At 43.5% G+C, this 18,579-nt stretch overlaps 1 protein-coding gene across 1 annotated transcript in view; it reads right to left on the reverse strand.

The window, feature by feature from the left end:
- Window positions 1-18,579, reverse strand: part of INTS3 (integrator complex subunit 3) — a 79,404-nt gene that overhangs the window by 40,383 nt on the left and 20,442 nt on the right. Inside the window, exons 6-10 of the mRNA XM_089483665.1 lie at window positions 14,855-14,921; window positions 8,874-9,018; window positions 6,839-6,968; window positions 5,221-5,318; window positions 2,532-2,723 (exon numbers count right to left, since the gene is read on the reverse strand). Coding sequence (XP_089339791.1) covers window positions 2,532-2,723; window positions 5,221-5,318; window positions 6,839-6,968; window positions 8,874-9,018; window positions 14,855-14,921 — 632 coding nt within the window. The remainder of the gene's footprint in view (window positions 1-2,531; window positions 2,724-5,220; window positions 5,319-6,838; window positions 6,969-8,873; window positions 9,019-14,854; window positions 14,922-18,579) is intronic.

Below are 18,579 nucleotides of genomic sequence, written 5' to 3' on the forward strand. Positions count from 1 at the left end.
CTTCCATTCAGTTAGTCTCAAAGGTGCTACAAGATCTCTCTACATACTTAATGGCACATGCCTCCTCTTAGCCACAGAGGAAGGTCCCATGCCCTCCAACTTTTCGCAGTTGAAAACCAGGACACGTGTGGTCAAGCAACACTGAAGTGCAGTCGAAATGACAACAGATATTGATGAGGAAGAACACACAATCTAGGATGAGGCTGGGGTACTTTGCTTTTTCCTGAGCCTATAGGGAAGGTCTCTCCTCTCCTATACTTTCTACCTTGCTTAGTTTACAAACTACTTTTGCACTTTGAACTCAGTTTGGTGCAATTCAAATAAGCTGCGGACAAAGGAGGAAGTGGAAGGAAGGGAGAAAAACTGGGACATTTTAAAATCAGCTGAAAAAAGTGGGATGGTTTGGAGTTATTTTGGAAAGTGCTAAGAGTAGGTTAGTTTGCCAAAATACCCCAAAGGCACCAGATACATCTGATCCTGGAAACTAAGCAGGGGCAGCCCTGGTTAGTACTTGGAAGGGGGACAACCAGGGAATACAGGGTGCTGTAGGTCTGATTTCAGAGGAAGACAATGACAAACCATCACTGAGTATTCCTTGCCTAAGAAAACCCTGTGAAATCCACAAGGTCTTCCTAAGTTTGACAGGAGATTTGATGGCAGATACACACACAGGATCAGGTTATCTCTTTTCAGTGTGGAAATGAAGGTTTGTATGAAATTGGCAGGGTATGGAAAGCTGCTGCGATATCTAAAGCTGCCCAACCTCGACTTCTTAGAAATCTATTATTACACCGCATTTTGCAACAGACCATTTTTGTCATTCTTGGCCTTCCAGCGTAGGTTTTTATTTTTATTTTTTCCTTTCCCTCTTTAAAGAGCTATTACAGAAGTGTACCACAGCCAGAAACATTTGGCGATCACAACCTGTATTACGAACTGAGGAATGGAAGGAATGCATTTTGAAAGCAGAAGGCAGAAAGGAGGGCGTTTCAAAGGACAGGGGCTATCAGGACTCCTACCTATCCTCTATCGGAATGCTATTCAAAGTGATTGCTCCTGGACCAATGTTTCCAGTCCTTGAAACATTGGCTGCCAATCCCTGGTGAGTTTCCAGTAAAGAGAAAAACAAAACACTTTTGCTCAATGGGCATAAATATGGCACTAGTCGGTGGCATGTTGGGGGGAAAAAACCAGTTGCCTGTTCCACATCAGATAGCTTGAGAAGTACTGCTTTGGTGTTCCAGATGTTGTGTGCTTCGGTTCCCACGATTCCTGGCTCAGGTTTCTGGGAGTTGAAGTCCAAAACACCTGGAGGACCAAAGGCTGAGAACTACTAGCATATCCTCTTCACTCAGTGCTCTCACATCCACTCACATCCTTGTCCTCTACATAACGGCCCTATTAATTTCCCCATTCCAGATTACTATGGGAGCTCAATTTAGAATTTTTTTAAACATTCATTTTTTGCTATGAATGATGGTACAAGGTTCTAAGTTGTACATCGGGACGCCTAAACTATACAGAATCTCTTTGGTTTTGCCAGTCTGAGGAACAGGGAAAAAATCCCCCCAAAAAACCTGAAATGTCAATATCAGTAAAGTAGAGAACATCATTTAATCTCCACTAGTTCTCCATATTCCATGCAGCTTTAATGAACTCATTTCCAGAAAAGGAACTGAAAAAAGGATAACAAGACTAGGAATTAAAGTGATCTGATACTGTACTCAGTCTTACAGAAAAACGTTCCTCATATACAGTTTTTAGGCATGATTTGGGGGCAATAAATAGCTGAAAACCTTGAATTAATATTTTTTTACTAATGCTAAAAGAAAATATCCCACAATCCATTTGGTTCGACTTTCCCAGGAAATAAGAAGATTCAGAAAAAAATGGGAATTGTAAATACCTTACATGGAATTTTTTATAAAAGGCATAAATAGAAATTTTGAATACAATAACTAATAATTCAGTTAAAGTAAGCTGTTTACAATTTTGATTTATGGAAATGGTTACGTTGAGAACAATGAATCACTGATTATTAAAAAAATGATGAAAAGAGAATTATTTCTAAGAAGCATATTTATTGCAGAAGGATGTATGTAAAATAGAAATGCACAAATGCTTGTGCTTTGTTTGTTTTTGTCCATTACTTCCTTTCCCCCCCTCCACTTTTTTCTTTCTTTCTTTCTTTACTTTCTTCCTTTATTCTCTCTTCCCTTTTACTATACTTTACTAGCGTTTAGGTATATGTATATATATAATTTTTAAAATCAATATAATATTATAATTTTTAAAAAAGAAAAGCAAAAATGGGAATTCCACTCCCCCCCAAAAATGTTTCCCCACTCTCAGGACCTTCACATCTCATAAAATAATCCACTTTGCCAGTTACATATGGGAGGGTTTGCTGTCAAGGCTTTGTCAAGCCACCTTGAATTCCATTTTGGAAGAACAGCAGGATATACATCCCCTTAATAAATGAATGATAAATAAGACCCCTTGGATGCCTAGAGACCCATGAGCTGCCTTACCGTGCAAGTGGTGAGCAGCCAGCCGATGATGGCCCACCGAGGGAGGATGTCAGAGCTCAGCACTTCGTTGGACGGGTGGACCACCCCACAGATGTAGCGGATGAGGTCGCAGCGCAAGGACTGGCTGTCTGGGGTGGACAGGTATTGCCGCTGGAACCAGTCCTGATAGCGCTTTTGTTGGCCAAAGCGCACCTGGAAGGAGAGACACCAGAAGTCACTTTAGACAGGATCAGGGTCTGCCTGTATAGGTCACAGGTGGAAACTGTGTGGCCAAGGGGATGCATGCAACCCTTTGAGAGAGCTTCACTGATCTCCTACAACAACCTACCCACCCCCAAATGCACCCAATCTTGACCATACACATTTAGCCAAAATCACTGGTTTGCCTAAATACAGCAAAACTTGAGGGTTTCGTTTTAAGGAGGGAACTCATGTTAGCTAGGTTTTAGTTAACGCCTACATCAATAGAGGTATAGTATCTAGATCAAGGGAAGTAATAGTGCCACTCTATTCTGCTTTCGTCAGGCCCCACCTGGAATACTGTGTCCAGTTCTGGGCACCACAATTCAAAAAGGATGTTGAGAAACTGGAGCATGGCCAAAGGAGGGTGACCAAAAAGGTGAAGGGTCTTGAAACCACGCCCCATGAGGAATGACTTAGGGAGCTGGGGATGTTTAGCCTGGAGAAGAGAAGGTTAAGAGGTGATATGATAGCCCTGTTTAAATACTTGAAAATATGTCATATTGAGGAGGGAGCAAGCTTGATTTCTGCTGCTCCAGAGAACAGGAAATGGAGCATTGGATGCAAACTCCAGGAAAAGAGATTCCACTTCAACATTAGGAGGAACTTCCTGACAGTAAGGGCTGTCCGACAGTGGAACACACTCCTTCCTCGGAGTGTAGTGGAGTCTCCTTCCTTAGAGGTCTTTAAACAGAGGCTGGATGGCCATCTATCAGAGATGCTGTGACTGAGAGTTCCTGTATGGCAGAATAGGGTTGGATTGAATGGTCCTTGGGATTTCTTCCAACTCTATGATTCTATGATTCCATAATTCTGGATGGCCAAACTAAAAAAAAAACCGTACCATTTACACAACTGTCACTGTGGCGTGCATGACACTGAGGACCTCCCGCACTATCTGTTTAGTCGTCCTCTGTCAAAAGGAATTAAAGCAAAATACCCTGCTTCAAGTGCCCCAGGGAAAAGACGGGACAGAAATGTAACAAATGAAAAGCGACAGGAAATGAGATTCCACCGAAACACTGGGAACAACCTCCTGACAGTAAGAGCTTTTTAGCCATGTTTAAATATTTGAAGGGATGTCGTTTTGAGGATGGAGCAAGCTTGTTTTCTGCTGCTCCAGAGACTAGGACACGAAGAAACGGATGCAAACTATAGGAAAAGAGTTTCCACCTTAACATTAGGAAGAAAGTCCTGAAAGTAAGAGCTGTTTGACAGTGGAACACACTTCCTTGGAGAGAGGTGGAATCTCCTTCTTTGGAGGTTTCTAAACAGAGGCTGGATTGCCATATGTCAGAGGTGCTTGAATTGTGTCTTCTTGTATGGCAAGGGATTGACTGGATAGCCCTTGGGGTCCCTTCCAACTGTATAATTATTTTATTCATTCTCCTCTCCTCCCAGTCTTGCCCATTAAGCCCATGGTTGAGCCTCATTGGTACAAACTGGGCTAGAAAGTTCCAGGGCTAAATTAAATTACTTCTGCCCTGCTAGTTCTGCAAGGAAATATGGGGAGAGCCAGGCCCAATGCATATAAATCTTGTCTCAAGGCAGAGGTGGGGAGCCTGTGGGTTCAACTACTGCCAATCACATGCAGCATAACCAATGGTGAGGTATGATGGGAGTTGCAGCTCAGCAACCTATGAGGAGTCACATGTGCCTCGGCTCTGCTCTGGTGCCTTTTGAGGACCTGTTCCATACTTTCTTGCTACATGATTCACAGTGGCACTGAAATGGAGGAATTCTTTCCCTGATGAGTTTAGGAGCTAAGTCATGGATCCTCAGCAACTCAATCTTGATTACTTTTTCTTGAAATATATGCTGTTGGCTTTCAAAATTCACCCAAGACTTCTTCTTAAAGAAGGGTGTTAGTTCAAACATTGTCTTTGGCTTCTTTTTCCAAATGTTCCTCCATGGCTTTCCCATCTTATGCTGGGTTGTATAATGTTTTACCCATGTCCTGTGCAAGGTTGCTATTTTTTAAAAGGCTCCGAAAGCTGATCATGACAGGAAGAGAATCAATTCATTTGAAATGTGTTTCTACAGATACCAGGCACTGCCAAAAGGACAAATAAATAGACCTGACAGCAAATTAAGCCTGGGCTCTCATTAGAAGCTAAAATGGTTAGACTGAGGCTATCATGCTTTGGACACATTGTGAGATGGCATTACTCAATGGACAAGACGATAATGCCTGGTAAAGTGGAAGGCAGTAAGAAAAGAGGAAAACGTTACTATACAACCATTGATTCAATCAAAGAAGTTACCGCTGCCCTGAGTTTGCAAGATCTGAGTAGGTCTGTTAAAAACAAGGGGCTCATGGCAGTCTCTCATTCAAAGGGTCGCTGTAACCTGAAGCCAATTTAACACCCCATGACCAACGACCAATACTCTCTTCAAGAGGCTGTATACTCAAATCTGCTGCAAGCAAACAAACAAGAAAGGAACTTACACGGGACGTCATGAAGAGCAACTTCGTCTCCATATCCGGTGTGAGACGGCAGGCCAGAAACTTCCGCGATGTCCGAGACTGCAAAAGCTGCAACACACCTGTGGTATTGGAGGGGAGGACAATGTTTGGTAGACGGGGAGCAAAGAAGAGCAGTTCAAACAAAGCAGATGGTTTGCGGGACAGCCAAAAATCATGGCAATTTAATTATAAATTGCACTTTTAGACCACATAGTTACCAGAGTTTTGGTAATGATGTACAACAGAGTCCATAAAACTTAGTAAATTTCATTCCCACAGGCAGCAACAAATAATTTTGTCATTCCGCTCCCCTTGCTCCAAAAAAATCCTCAAAAACTATGCCATTCTCAAGGACTATTTGCAATTTGGAGTATACAGCAGCTCCAGAGAATGTGAACCAACAGATTCAAATTAAAAGGAAAGAGATTTCAACTAAACTTCTTGACCGCAAGAGATGTATGACAGTGGAATGGGTGGCAAAGGATGGCAGATTCTCCTAGTCATTTTGGGGGCACCCAAGTCCTGCCTCCCCAAAACTGACCTGTTTATTAATAGCAGCACTTTGAACTCTCTCCAACAAATAAAACAGAAGTCTTTGAAAATAATGGAATTCTAGAATGCCAGGTATACTGGGATATGGTTTTGTATTACAGTGGGCCCTTGTTATCTACTGGGGTTTGGTTCCAGGATCCCCAGTGGATAACAAAATCCATGGATGCTCAAGTCCCATTAAATATAACGGCACAATAAAATGGTGTCCCTTATACAAAATGGAAAGTCAAGGTTTGCTATTTGGGATTTATACTTTTTTGGAATATTTTCAAGCCGTGGATGCTCAGATCCGTGGATAAAGAATCCATGGATAAGGAGGGCTGTATCCCTCATGCTAAGCACCATTGCTGTTTGCAGCAGGGCCTTCAGTGTTGTGGCACCTGTCATGAGGAACAATTTCCCCCTCCAAACCGTCAAAGAAATATCGGGACTGGATTAGCCATCACTCATCCAGGTGTCATGGCCAGAAAGGGGAATATCATCAAGTGTTTTCTGGCTTTCACAGTTTTGTTTTATTTGTTAAATGGATTGAATGAATACCAAGAAATCCCTTAAGCCAGGAGTCGGGGAAAGATGGGGCTAAACGTGTCATTGGACCGCAGCATCTATGATCCCTCATTGTCAGTTCCATTGGCTAGAGTGGATGAAAGTTGTGAACCATACAATGTACCATATATACTCAACTATAAATCAACCTAATGTATAAGCCGAGGGCAGGTTTGGGGGCCAAAATGATAGATTTTGATATGATCCGTGGATAAGCAAAGGATAAAACTTAAGGCCACGTAACAAAGGATCTAAAGGATGAAGCAAAGGAAAACAATGTCAAAGAACATACAAAATTCCAGTAGGCATAACTAAAGGCTGGGTGAATGAGAGAATAGAGGTGTGTCAGTGCTTCTAGGAACACAGATTTTGCTCCTGCCTTTCAGCTGCCCAAAACCCTTAAGCCAGAAGCGACTTCTTTTCCAGGAGGAGGCTTCATGCCACCTCCCAATGTTGCTAGTCCATATCGTGTCCATGTGCTCTGATGGCCTCTTTCACCTACCTGTGAACTGTGGGCTCAGAGCCTGTGGGTTGTGGATAATGTCTTTCCAGAGCTGCTCGAACTCAGGTATCCTTGCAACGTTCTGCAGGAGCCTTACCAGGTCTCGGCCAATCATGAAACAATCCATAAACTTGGGGGGGGGGGGGGAGGGTAAAAAGGGGAAGATGTTAAGAAAGGAGGGTCACTATTGTCAGCATCACAAGATCATACAACACACAAACACACACAAGTGAGAAACATTCCGTTCTTGAACCTCCCGGACTTGTTGCTCAGCCTGCAAAAGGTCTCCCCTTGGGAAGAAGGCCACTTCCTTTGAAGACATCAGGTTCTAAAGAAGCGGCAGCACAAGAAGGTCAACTGGTATTTATTTTCATTTGTTTTAATGGCCACTTGTAGTACAAACAAACAACCCAGAGCCATAAATCCAGAGGCTTTCCCCTTCACGGCTGGCTCCCAGAACTCAATGGCCAAGGCTAGAGTGGGGTGGGGAAGGAATAGCCTTTTGTATCCAGGCCAAGTCCATCTGGACAGTGCCAAAAATCTGGAAGGAAAGGATGACTCCTGTGAATGATGTTCCTGTGACTCACATGGTACTGTCATTGTTTGTGTACTGAAGTTATAGCCCACCTTTCTCCCAAGATTAGATTCAAGGCAGCTTACAATACAGTGCACCCTTATTTTACACGAGGGATCAGTCCCGGGCTCCCCCGTATAAAGTAAATTCCACCTGTGCTCGAGCCCCATTTAAATGAATGGGGCTCATGTATGTGGCGGTGCACTGGCGCATGCGCGCCATGGGCATACACCCCATTATTCCCTATGGGACGTGCCGCATATGCTGAAAGCCGCATAAAGCACGCCTGCGTATGACACCGACTCACTGTAATTGAAAAAGAGTTGGGCAGATACTCTCCTTATTTAAGCCTGCAGCTGCCCTGAGGTTCTGGAACCAAAGTGAAAAGACATTTTGCAATTCCTGAGTGGCATGTGGTTGTGGTATACACATGGATGGTGGGAGAGACCAAAACCAAAAGATCACAAATCTGCACTGCCTTCTCTGTCCACCTTCCTCTTTACAAACTGGAGAGCAGCCTTACATTACTGTAAGAATCCACTATGCTAGATTAAGGTACTTTTGGAGCAGCATATAAGAGTAGTGACAGTACCAGCAGAGAAAAGCAGGGAAAGATGGTCTGCTGGCTCCTGGGTAGCTAAGAACCTGACAGGGCAGTCTTATTTCCTAAGAAATCTTTCACTGACTATCTCCAGTTTGTTGCTGTGCCTGCAGCCATTTTGTCCATGGTTGCCACCACCTATGCCAGGGGACCAAACTGCCCTTGCGCTCATTGCAAATATACCTACCAGGATGAAAAAAACATTTCAATGACCAGAAATTCCTTTGTGGGGCTTTTCCATGCTAATTCGAGGGGGGCTCTCCATCCTAAAATTGCTAACCTGCCCCCCCACAATGGCTTAAAAGGTGATCAGAAGAGACAAGTTGTCACTACTGGTCACTCAAAATGGCTGCCATAACAACACAGTTATGGTCCGCCACAGCTTCAAGGGTGCCCAAAATGAAGTGGTATGGCCCTCTGGGGTTTGGAGGTTGCCCAACTCTGACCTATCCCAATGTAGTTACACTGGCCAACAGGATTGTGGTCATGCTTGGCTAAGGAGGGTTGAAGGAAGAGGAGGAAACAGGGAAGAGAAGTTTAAACCTGCCATCTCCTTGACCCCCCTGCTGCTAAAGCTGAAGGGATCCATATAAGAAGACAGAAAATGGGTTGCGAGATACAAGATGTGAGATAGAAACTCACTTCAGCGGGCATCACAATGGGCTCCATTGTGCAAAAAAACCCATACTTCCCACCCCCACAGGAAGAGAAGTGGGAACAAGAGCGTCTGTAGTGATAAAAGCGGCTGGTAGGAGAATTGTGCTGGAGAAAGAAAAGGGAGCATTTAATAGTGAGATACACTTGAGAAGAGACAGACACACAAAACGCTTCAGACTACCAAGCCTTCTGGGAGTCCTTACCCTGTCTCGGAGCAAAAAGATGCAAAAATCCACCTCTTTCTGCCTCAGAGCTTGGAGCGGTGGGGAGCCATGGTGGTCGACAATGAGGCGCAGGTAGGTATACACCGACATGGCAATCAGCATGGCGCTCTTCAGCACCCACTCCCTGGAAGGAAAAACAACCGTCAGCTGGCTTTTAGTCCAAACATCACAGACTAGTACAAACCACAGTTCTCTTAACCGTGTAATGATGGAAAGGCAAAGGACAAAGGCAGCAGTGCCCCCTATTCCTTGCTGCTCTCTTGCTCCAGAAGCTGGCATTAAGTGGCATACTGTCCCTGAAACTGGAGTTTCCACTTAGCTGTGATGGCCCAAAACTGTTTAAAATTATACTATTTAAACATCCTTTCTGTACCTTCTCCTTCTCCTCTTTCTCCTTCATCACTGCCACCTTATGGTGGTCTAATCCCTTTTGAGACTAGTTTGAATAGTGGATTTTGACTCTGGGAGACAAGAGTTCAAATTCAGCAAGTTACATACTCTCAGCCTCAAAGGAAGGCCAGAGTAACCTCCCTTTGAACAAATCTTGCCAAGAAAACCCCATGATAAGGTCACTCTAGGGTGCCATAAACTGAGATGACTCAAAGGCACACATCACCAACAAAGACAACAACAATTCTTTTTTCAGAGTCTGAAATTAAAATTAAACTTTGCATCACATAAGTCTTCACATTCTTCTTTGATCTACTATTGGTTGATTTCACTGGGTGAAACACATTTAAGTTTGAAATCAGGACTTGTGTGTTGTTTTCCTTTTTGGACTGCCAAGCTGCAGTCCAAAAGACCATCTTTTCTAAGTGCTGGTCTGAATAATACGCAATGAGAAGAAATGGCTAAAAGAGACAGAGAAAGAGATTCCAAAAAGACAAATGGGTCTGAGAGCAAATCAAACCCAAACTCTCCCTAGAAACCAATGCGAGTGAACGGAGGCTCTTGGACTTTGGACATTTTATAAGACAACATAACTCACAAGAGAAGATGATAAAGCTCAGTAATGTGGAATGAAACAGGAAAAAATAAAGACTGCATTCCAGATAGATTGGCTCAATAAAGAAAGCCACGACTGCCCTAGCAAGACCTAAGCAGCCTGAGGTGGTACAGCCCTCTCTTCCAGGTTATTTTTCAGTCCCTACAGCTGGGCAAAGTGAGGCCCTGCGGTCACATGAAGGATGCTGGTCTATTGCCTTCCCAAACTACAAACTAGGATTCCTAAAGATGCAGCCATAGCAGTTAAAGTGGAATTGCAGTGCTATAATTGAAAGGGTCCCTGAAGACCAAACTTCATAAACGGAAGGAAGCTTTCCTGAGGAGGCAGCCCAGAGGAGCAGATGTAAAGGTGACAGTGGCGAGGAAAAAGAGGATGAAAGGATGTCTGAGTGCAGCTTCTGAGTGCAAGTCTAATTCATCCAGCAAGTGACGCAGATCCAAGGCTTAAAAACAGTTCAGCGGTAGCATGGGACACGCAGGATTGCCAAAGGAGACAGACCATCAGCTTCTTGATGCACTTCACAACTCGGGAAAGAGCTTTGTCTGCTTTTAATTAAAGAGCAAAGAGAAATTCCTTCAAGATATGCCACTTCACTGAAAATTGGTTTCTCTCTGCCTCCCGCAGCAACATTTCCTAGCTTCTTCATCACTCTCCTGCGATACCTTTCTGTTTCATTCATCTGTAGCCAACCTGTAAGCAATTCTGCCAACACAGGGCTGGCCCTCTGTGTGCCATGGCCCTTTTGTGCAAGGCCAAAGCCGTATGCTGGTGAGGTGGTAGATGTTCCACCTAGTGCTTGCCAAGTCCCGCTCCACATCCATGCTCACAAGACCACTGTCAGGATGAGAGTGAAATGTGACGGAAAAGCAACTGTGGGTTGGAGACTCGCCAAGCCAAACCACAAAAGAAACTGGAATGCTGACGGAGATCTCTCTGTACAGGGAAAAGTTAAGCCAGCTAGAGTTGCTGTGGAGCAGAAGGGGAAGGCAGGGAAGCAAAGGGCAACATTTAAAAAAAAAAAAACAGAAGACAGAGGGGGAAAAAGATATCAGTCGGATGCATTGCTTGCGGCTGGACCCAAGTGTCAGGCTCAGAATCTGTTTCTCCTGAGAATATCAACCATTTCTCTTCTTTCCTCTAAACCATTTTTTAAAGTCTTTTTGCAGCAGCTCAGAAGTTAACAGGGAAGTTCATATACCCAGAACCCAGATTAATTCTTCTTTTCTTTTCTATTATCCCAGAATTCCAGCTCTGAACACAGACTCGGGATTTATTTAATACAGAATATTAGACTCACAGGAGGCAGGAGAAGGAGCAATTTAGGGCTGCCAGATTATTATGATATTGTTTATGCAAGGGCCAGAAAATTTATCCATTATAGGATTGGCAAGTGCCCCTTATTTGAGGGTTGAAAAGCTTTTCCTTTTAAATAGAATGAACAAGATGCCCATGTGTATGTGTTTGTATGTATCCCATATTTGAGGGGAGATTCATAAAGATAGAAACATATACATCATGTAATTTATGAATGTGAATTTTAATTTGAGACGAACACTATGTTAACTAAAAATCAATACTTTCATGTGGTATTTAGGCAGATCACAAATATGTTAACAACTACTTTCTGACTGTCAAACCTGCATCTCCTGAATTTTGACCGTCTCTTATTGCTACAATGGACCCTTGGCATCCGTTGAGGTTTAGTTCCAGGATCCCCCATGGATATCAAAATCTGTGGATGCTGAGGTCCCATTATATACGATGGAGTAGAATATATAAAATGGCAAAATCAAGGCTTGCTTTTTGGAGTTTATATATTTTAAAAACATTTTCAAGCCCAGGATGCCTGACTAAAAAGTCAGTGAACAGAGAGGGTTGACTGTATTTTGAAAATCTGGCACGGCTAGAGCCATTTTAAGGGCCGGAAACACCTAATGTTCGTTTTAAAGCTCCACAATTGTTGACTGAATCATTATCGATTCAGTCAATTATTAATGTTCTTGTTGTCAGGGTTCTGCGTCAGCTAGGAAACTGCGGGTGGCAAAGACACACAGTTCACCCGCCATCAATTAATGCATAAAGACGAAGCAAGACAGTCCCAGTGGGGAGCAAGGAAGGATTGACAGCTCAACCGCTTGCCTCCCACGGACGCGACTGGGCTTCGTCCCCCGAAAAAGCAGTAGGGAGCGCTGTCGGGTTGTCGCACGGCTCCCACGGAGGGAAGTAAACACACAGAGAGGCCCCCAAGTAAATGCTTTAACAACTTGATTGCTCGCCATAGTAATAAGCCCATTTTAAAGAGAAAAATCACAGCCGCAATAAAAAGCACTGTGCCAAGAAGATTCAGCCTTGTTGAAGAATAACAGGGCCGTCTAATGACAACTGCACTGCCAAGCATCTGTTTATTAGCAATTAGTTGCCAAGAAAAGGACAGAGAGAGAAGACCGGGATGACATGGCTATTCAGGGGCAAGGTTGGGTCCATTTTGAGGAATCAGATCTGTGACACACAGCTAGAAAAGACAGTCTAGTTTGGATGCCAAAGGGATCTGTGACCGGTGGCATCACTAGAGAGGTGCGGACCCACAATGGGTGACACCCGGCCGAGTGCACAGCCCTCCCTGCCATGCACCATTTTACCAAATAGGGTCACTATAAGTTGACAGGTGACTTGCACGGCAGATACACACAGTTAATGGATGCACCTGGCAGATTTGCTGTTGGACAGTGGTCACCCAATGGGTTTAATGGCCGAGCTGGGAATCGAACCCTGGTCTCCAGAGTCGTGGTCCAATGCTAGATCCACTACCGCCTCTCCTTTGAAATATTATCATCCCACATTTCAGCTGTCAGGGATGCCTGGTTAAAATACAGTGAGACCTTGTTATTCGCTGTGGTTTGATTCCAGGAACCCCTGTGGATAACAAAACCCATGGATGCTCAAGTCCCATTAAATATAATGGCAGAGCAAAAAGGTGTCCCTCATATAAAATGGAAAATCAAGGTTTGCTATTTGGAATTCATACTTTTTAAAATATTTTCAAGCCATGGATGCTTAAATCCGTGGATAAAAAATGTGTGGATAAGGAGGGCCGTCTGTACTAGATATTATTTTTTAACCTTTCATACATCCATTCAAAATAGCTTATATACTTATATATGCAAACATACCTGATTATTCTAGATATACTAGTACTAGATGTTATTGAATATTTCAAAAAGCATAAAGAGAAGAAGCTGGCTTTCATACCAGAGAAGGCATTTGATTGTCTTTTATATGTATAATTTCTTTATAATTATTATATACTTATATTTTATTATCTTTAGATGGTACGCCTTTGGCAGGTGTTAATGTTTTGACTTGATTGTTTCTGTAAAGGGCCTTGTAAATTTATGGCCCTATACAAATAAACAACAACAACAATGTCAATTGGTTTTGTTATTTTGGAGATCTTGAACTTTATAAATATGGGGCAGATATTTAAAAATTGGAGACGGTCAATATATAGTCATCAGATAGCCCAGATTATTATTAGTGAAGAACTCACTACATCCCTTTGAAATCCCACAACAGTTTGGAAGTAACCAGTAAACCTTGCTTGCTGTATCAGCAATTTTAACATTACATTAATAGCTTCACAACACCAAAGAAAAAGAACATTTGGGAAGTGAGGAGTAAATATGTCTTACCTGATCCCAAAAGTAACATTACTGTTCATGTAATAATGTCAAAAAAGGAAAGCTGGTATGCTTGTGTTGACAAAAAAAGTAATATTTTTGCTGCTTGTTAACCTGTTACTTCCCAGTTTTTGTTCCATACGAGGAAGAAGACAACCCAGAATTGCATGGCAAGACAAAGCCGGGGCTTGGCTCTCTTTTGTCTAAATAGGCCCCTGGTTTATCACAAATGCTTAAATAAGGACAGAAATACAAGTCTGCAACTTCAACCTCATTTGCAACCAGAAGGTCTCTAAAGCCATGAAAAATAAGCCAGATCAGGTGTTTTAGCTCTGCGCTGTTCATAAAACAGTACCCCCAAGAGTGTGAGCAAACTGCAGCCCTAAGGATATTGTTGGACTTCAATTCCCAGCATCCCCTAGCTAGCCCAGCCAATGGTTAGGAGTGCTAGGAGCTGCAATCACTGCAACCCAGGAAGGTTGCACCTTGCCAAGATGCCAGTCTTTGCAGTGAGGCCCCATGATGAGGTTGTGCAAGACCAAGATGCAAGACCAAGAAGTGGAGAGAGTTCAGAGTTTGTACTGAATAAAAACCAGGCATGGTTTATTCCAGCACTTTGAATACAAATCTAGCATCTTGAGCTGCAAAATTAATGCAGTGTGACACCACTTGGCTCGATGCAATGGAATACCAGGATTTGTAGTTTTGTGAGATATTTAGCCTTCTCCATAAGAGAGCTCTGGTACCACAACGAACTACAAATTCCCAGGATCCCATAGGATGGAGCCGCGACATTTAAAGTGGTGTCAAAGTGCGTTAACTTTACAGTTTGACAACAGCTTTGGAATAAAATGTGAGGACATCTTTGACCGGCTCCATCTAAGTGAAGGGTGGGCAACTGCCATGAGGCCAGGAACCAATTTTCTACCTCTGGGACACCCAAATATCCCACAAGTAATGATTTTTTTAAAAAAATACACATCCGTAGGGTATCATCTCATGTTTTAAACAGTGACCAGAAGGCCTGCAACCTATTTTAAAGGTGAGCTGCCTCTTCTCAAGGCTTCTAAAAGAGGAAAATAATTTTTCTGGCAAGCCAAAAAAAAAAAAGGGTCAATTCAGGCAGTCTGGAGGAGGCAAGGACCACAAAAAAGGTCCTTCGTGGGTCTTATGTAGCCTCACGGCCATATGTCCCTCACCCAATCTAAGCTCCATTAGGACCAGGCATTTTGACTATCTCAGAAAACTACCAGTGAGGGAAGATAAACTTCATGTACCTCTGTTCAGTGAGCATGTCCAGGATGTTCTCTGCCAGCCAGATATTCTTTGCAGTCACATCTCCACCTGCAAACACACCAAGAAGGAAGATCAATGTCAGATCCCAGATGGCTGCCACTTCCTCTGGCATCAAGTTTTGGCAAGCTATCTTTTCTCTCCGCTCTCAGGTGGAAAAACAGCAAATCCAACCTTCCTCCTGCACCACTAGCAGAGCCTTAGGAAGATGTGCGACAACCACAGTGAGTATCCCCATGGCCAACTACAGAACAATATAAATCTGTTTCCAATGCAGTAGTAGTTGTTGTTGAACTGAGACTTGGAAGATCCAGGTTCAACTCTCAATTCAGCTACGAAACTCATCAGGGGACTTTGGGCTTGACACACGCTCTCAGCCTGATCTACTTAACAGGGCTGTTGTAAAAATAAAATAGGAAGGGGCCCAAGGTATTGCAGCAGTCAAAGTGTTGGACTAAGACTTGGGAGGGATGGTTTGGAGTCCTTACGGTGCCACCAAAGTCATGAGGCAATCCAGGGAGAGTCACTCCCTCGACTTGAACTACCTCACAGGGCTGTTGTGAAAGAGGGGACATTTATTTATCTACCTATTTATTATCCAGACTTTCTCCCAATAGCGACCAAAGACAGCTAACCATTTGAGTGAATATAATTTTAACTTACTGATTTTGATGAGCCCTAACCAAAAAACAAAGCAAAGCTAAACATGAGAAATCATATGGATTGTGGCCCAGCAAGACCTGGGAAGTGGCATCATGGACAGACAATGTTGTGTAGTGGTTAGGAGTATTAAACTGTACACCGAGAGATACGGTATCTCTCAAGGTACAGTTTAATACAAAGGGATCTTGTAGCACCTTGGAGATTAACCAAAGAAAAGACAATGTAACATAAGCTTTTGTAGACTTGGTCTCCTTCCTCCAATGCATAGAGGGAACTGGTCCCCAGAAAGGACCTTTATAACCAGACTGTATGAATAGCCATAGAAATGCAAAACTTGTAGGTAATGGTGAAGAAGTGACAAGTTGAGTTTTAACTATGAAGGACAAAGGCAGAATGTTGGCTAAGGCTAAGAGTACTGGATGACCATATGAACGGTGAAGGGAGTTGAGGAATGTGGTGTGGGCATGCAGGGAATCTCCAGTACTGGAATCTCCAGTATTGGAAGATATAGGCTTTAGCTCTTCCTGAGGCATGAAATTGCCTCAGACTGACCTCAACCAAGAATGTTCAGAAACTGGAGAGTGTCCAAAGGAGGGCAACTAAAATGGTGAAGGGTCTGGAAACCATGCCCTATGAGGAACGACTTATGGAGCTGGGGATGTTTAGCCTGGAGAAGAAAAGGTTAAGAGATGATATGATAGCCCTGTTTAAATATTTGAAGGGATGCCATATTGAGGAGGGAACAAGCTTGTTTTCTGATTCTCCAGAGAACAGGACCCAGAACAATGGATGCAAGCTACAGGAAAAGAGATTCCAGCTCAACGTTTGGAGGAACTTCCTGAGAGTAAGGGCTGTTCAACAGTGGAACACACTAGAGTCTCCTTCTTTGGAAGTCTTTAAACAGAAGCTGGATGGCCATCTGTTGGGTATATTTTGACTGAGAGTTCCTGCATGGCAGGGGGTTGGACTGGATGGCCCTTGTGGTCTCTTCCAACTTTATGATTCTATGACCTACCTCGCAGGGTTGTCACTGAGGATAAAAGTGGGAAGAAAGCCTAACTAGGTTACTCATCACTGAAGCTAAGCACAGAGGCTGTGACAACAGCCAACGTGTTTATATGCTTTGGCTTGGGCCTGAACTTAAGTCTAAGCCAAGTGGCTAGAAACAAAGTGACCAGAGGTGAGGAAAAGGGAAAGATGTCTAAACAAGGAGGCAGGGCTCTTATGCACCAAACAATATCTGATGCACCCCTCTCATTCTGTGGCAGGGGTGGGACGCATGTAGCCGTTCAGATGCCACTGGACTGCATCTCCCAGCAGCTCTAGCGAATTGTAAAGGATGCTGGGAGTTACAATCCAACAATATCTGGAGTGATGCAGGACTCCAACTGCTGCTCTAAGTAGTTAATAAGTTAATAAGAAGCAATCTGGGCCTTGTAAATTCTGATTTTAATGCTCACTGAGGGTTTTGTTCTTTTTGTTTCCATCTCCCACCGGGGAAGAACTCACACTAAAGCTGTCTGCTCTTGGATGTGTGTCCTCAGTCACACAAGGGAGCGGGCTTTGAAAGCCATTATACCACCGCCGTCCTGAAAAGTGAAGGGTCATAAAACACAAAAATCGACCAAAGAAGCAAGAGAACAGAGTTGGGGAAAGAGGCCGCCCGGAGAGGGAGAAAGCCAGGGGTGGCTTTTCCTCAAAGCCAAGTCAATGCAAGTTTGGCAGAGACAGAGAACGAAGGAATGAAGAGTACAGTTCATTGGCTCATCAGGGGTTCGTCCCCCTATGACTCCTAGGGTCCCCTTGGGTCGGGTTGAAGGGGGGGCAGACCACAGATAATCTTTTGCTCATTCCTCCTCCCATATGCAGGCAATAAAAAGTGAAGAAAAGTCAGCATTCCAGTCTGCGGGGACAGCGGGTGAATTCCTTCCATGGAAGAATGGCCGCCAAGGCGACAACCCTGTGCCAAAAGTTCTCCAGAGAATCCCTATCAAGTTTACACCTGATTCGGTAGAGAAAGGCAAACAGGGGAAAGGAGAAAGGCAAGGTGACAAAGGAACTATTGCATTCAGACTATGCCCCTTGTCTTTTGACTCAAGCATCAAAATGTCTTAAGCTGGCCTAGATCAAAGCATACCTGACAGATGGGCATCCAGCCTTTGCATAAAGACCTCCAAGGAGGGAGATTCCACTACACTCTGAGGGGGTGTGTTCCACTGTCGAACAGCCCTTACTCTCAGGAGGTTCCTCCTAACGTTGAGGTAGAATCTCTTTTCCTGTAGCTTGCATCCATTGCTCCGGATCCTGTTCTCTGGAGCAGCAGAAAACAAGCTTGCTCCCTCCTCAACATGACACCTCTCCAAATATTTAAACAGGGCTATCATATGCTGACTTGCATGGGCTGAGAGAATTTGCATGGACATTAGCACAACTATGGAAAGGAGAATGGGGGGGGGGGGGTAGAGAAAGTGTTGTTGTTGTGTGCCTTGAAGTCACTTCTGAAGGTGAAGCTATCATGGAGTTTTCTTGGCGGAATTTATTCAGAGGCGGTTTGCACTTGCCTGCCTCTGAGGCTGAGAGTGTGTCACTTCTCAAGGTTGCCTATTGAGTTTTCGTGGCCAAGCAGGGATTCGAACCCTGGTACACAGCAGTTTACAAAAATATTTCCAAGCTCCACTAATACATTATGCAAGCATTTCAGCTTATGTACACTTGGACAAAAGGTAGCATGAACACAGGTGTGTGTGTTTGCCTGTTTGTGTATATAAGATATACATCTTCCACATCTTTATTCTGTACGTTCAATCCATTTTGTGACTCCCAAATTACCATATATAGATTACACACCGTTGAAAAGGACATCTTTTCAAACAGTCTAATTTTACAGGATGTCTTCAAAAATAAAACAACACTGCAAAACAATTTTACAAAATGGTTTGAAGATTGAACTATTTTACTAAATTGGCTCATCAGGGGTTCGTCCCCCTGATGTTCTATATCGGCAATTGCACACCAGTAAAGGGTGCTATTTTTTAAACACACACAC

Source organism: Sceloporus occidentalis, unplaced genomic scaffold, assembly GCF_023333645.1.
Source record: "Sceloporus occidentalis isolate IW3139 unplaced genomic scaffold, rSceOcc1.0.p SCAF_20, whole genome shotgun sequence".
Lineage (NCBI taxonomy): Eukaryota > Metazoa > Chordata > Lepidosauria > Squamata > Phrynosomatidae > Sceloporus > Sceloporus occidentalis.